The sequence below is a fragment of the Apaloderma vittatum genome, unplaced genomic scaffold (assembly GCF_000703405.1).
Source record: "Apaloderma vittatum isolate BGI_N311 unplaced genomic scaffold, ASM70340v1 scaffold24356, whole genome shotgun sequence".
In the NCBI taxonomy this organism is placed as follows: domain Eukaryota; kingdom Metazoa; phylum Chordata; class Aves; order Trogoniformes; family Trogonidae; genus Apaloderma; species Apaloderma vittatum.
This window is the reverse complement of record NW_009723685.1, coordinates 14736-16428: the sequence shown is the minus strand read 5'-3', so window position 1 is coordinate 16428 and position 1693 is coordinate 14736. Positions and strand designations below refer to the sequence as shown.

Genomic DNA, 1693 nt, shown 5'->3' with positions numbered 1-1693 from the left:
CATGGGCCGTCGGCTCATCCATGGTCTCTCTGGAGCTGCCGTCTTCCTTGTCAGTGTGGCTCTCCTCTCCCTGCAGCACCGTGGGGCTGAGGAAAGAGCTCTGCACTCAGGGCTCAGGGAGGGGTTGTCAGAGAAGCCAGAGCAACGGAGCAAAGCAAGCCCAGAGAGAGAAGGTGACAGGGGACAGAAGGACCTGCGAGTCCATCCTCCAGAGGGATACAGGACTGAGGGAAGCCTGACGCTTGGGGATGTTTTCATAGCTGTGAAAACAACCAAGCGATTTCACCAGAGCAGGATGAAGCTGCTGCTGGACACATGGATATCCCGGGCCAGAGAGCAGGTGAGCATGTGGATTCGGACTAGTGAGGGGATGTTTGGTAATGGGGCAAAAAGGGAATGTTGTTGGAGGGGAGATAAAGGCCAAAGGAAGGGAACACTGGGCACTGCAGTCCCACATATTGTTTTGCCTCACTTTCCCTAATTCTCACTTCTGTTCATGTTGGAAGGGAGATACTTCCCAGCAAAATGTTTCATTGGTAGCTGATTCATGGGAAGGGCTGGCAGAGAGGATAAAGAGCTTGTGTGGGCTCTTCCTGTGACGGCTGGGAGGATGAGTGCACTTAGCAGGCATCACCTGCCCCTAACCTAAGACTGATTCTTTAGGCTTGAGGTGGAAGGGACTTTCCTTTTTTTAACCAATAACGCTGGGGGCTGCAGTCTACCTGGGCCACACCAGGCTGAGAGCAGAGACTGTCCTGGATCTATATGAAATGCTGGTTTTATGAAATGCTGGTTTTCAGTCTCCTAGTGCCATGAGTTTTCTAGGTTTCGAGCTCAGTGGCATTGCGCCTGGGCACCCTTCTCCCCAGGATGGTGCGGTGCAGCTTCATGAGAGAGAGGCAGGAGAACCAGGAGGACCTCCTGGAGTGCAGGAGGGGTGTTTGCAGCCCTGTTAACTCTCCAGCACACCAGCATGGTCCATGCCTGGCTTTCTTGGGCAGATCTGCTCACGTGCATGATCTTGAAGTGATGCGGTTGCATATTTGATTTTTTAGGTTTTTTTTCTTTCTTTTAAGTGAGGGTCTCATGTTTGCATCCTTTGCTAAAGCAGAGTTTGGAGAGTTTCCTTCCTGTTAGAGGAACTGTTGTGGGGCACCACGTTGGTGGTGCCGTGCAGACTGGCTTCCTGGTGGGCAGAAGTACTCTCCAGAGCCTGGATATTTCTCTCCCTCCCTCGCAGAGCTGCTGTTTATGAAAGAAGAAACCCTGTGGCTGCCCCTAAAGGGTGGTGGGTTTTTTTGGTTTTTTTTTGGTTTTTCTTTGGTTTTTTTTTGCCTCTGCCTGTGTGTGATGGCTGCCTAGAAGACAAACTCAGGCCTCAGCAAGGCAGGGGGACGGGGGCGGAGGTATTGGGTAGGAAAGTGCTTGAAGCAATGCAGGGTTTTCTGGGTAAGGGTGGTTTTCCACTTCATGGTGCTGCAACCGTCTGGTCTGCCTCGGTCGTCACAGGAAGCCATGTCCTATTTTGAGCACACTTCCTCTCCTGTGTTCTTGTCCCTCTCAGCATGCAAGATGCCCTGCTTCCTCCTCCGAATGCACTTCTCCTCTCTGCCCAACCTCAGCCCTGCAGCTCCTTGGAGAAACCAAACCCAACAACATGGAGATACTGGGACAGGGGCTTTTGGGTTGGTTT

General features: G+C 52.2%; 1 protein-coding gene across 1 annotated transcript in view; it reads left to right on the top strand.

The window, feature by feature from the left end:
• Nucleotide 1: 1 nt before the first annotated feature.
• The window catches only part of MFNG (MFNG O-fucosylpeptide 3-beta-N-acetylglucosaminyltransferase), a 10022-nt gene continuing 8330 nt past the window's right edge, over nt 2-1693 (top strand). Inside the window, exon 1 of the mRNA XM_009872225.1 lies at nt 2-340. Coding sequence (XP_009870527.1) covers nt 2-340 — 339 coding nt within the window. The remainder of the gene's footprint in view (nt 341-1693) is intronic.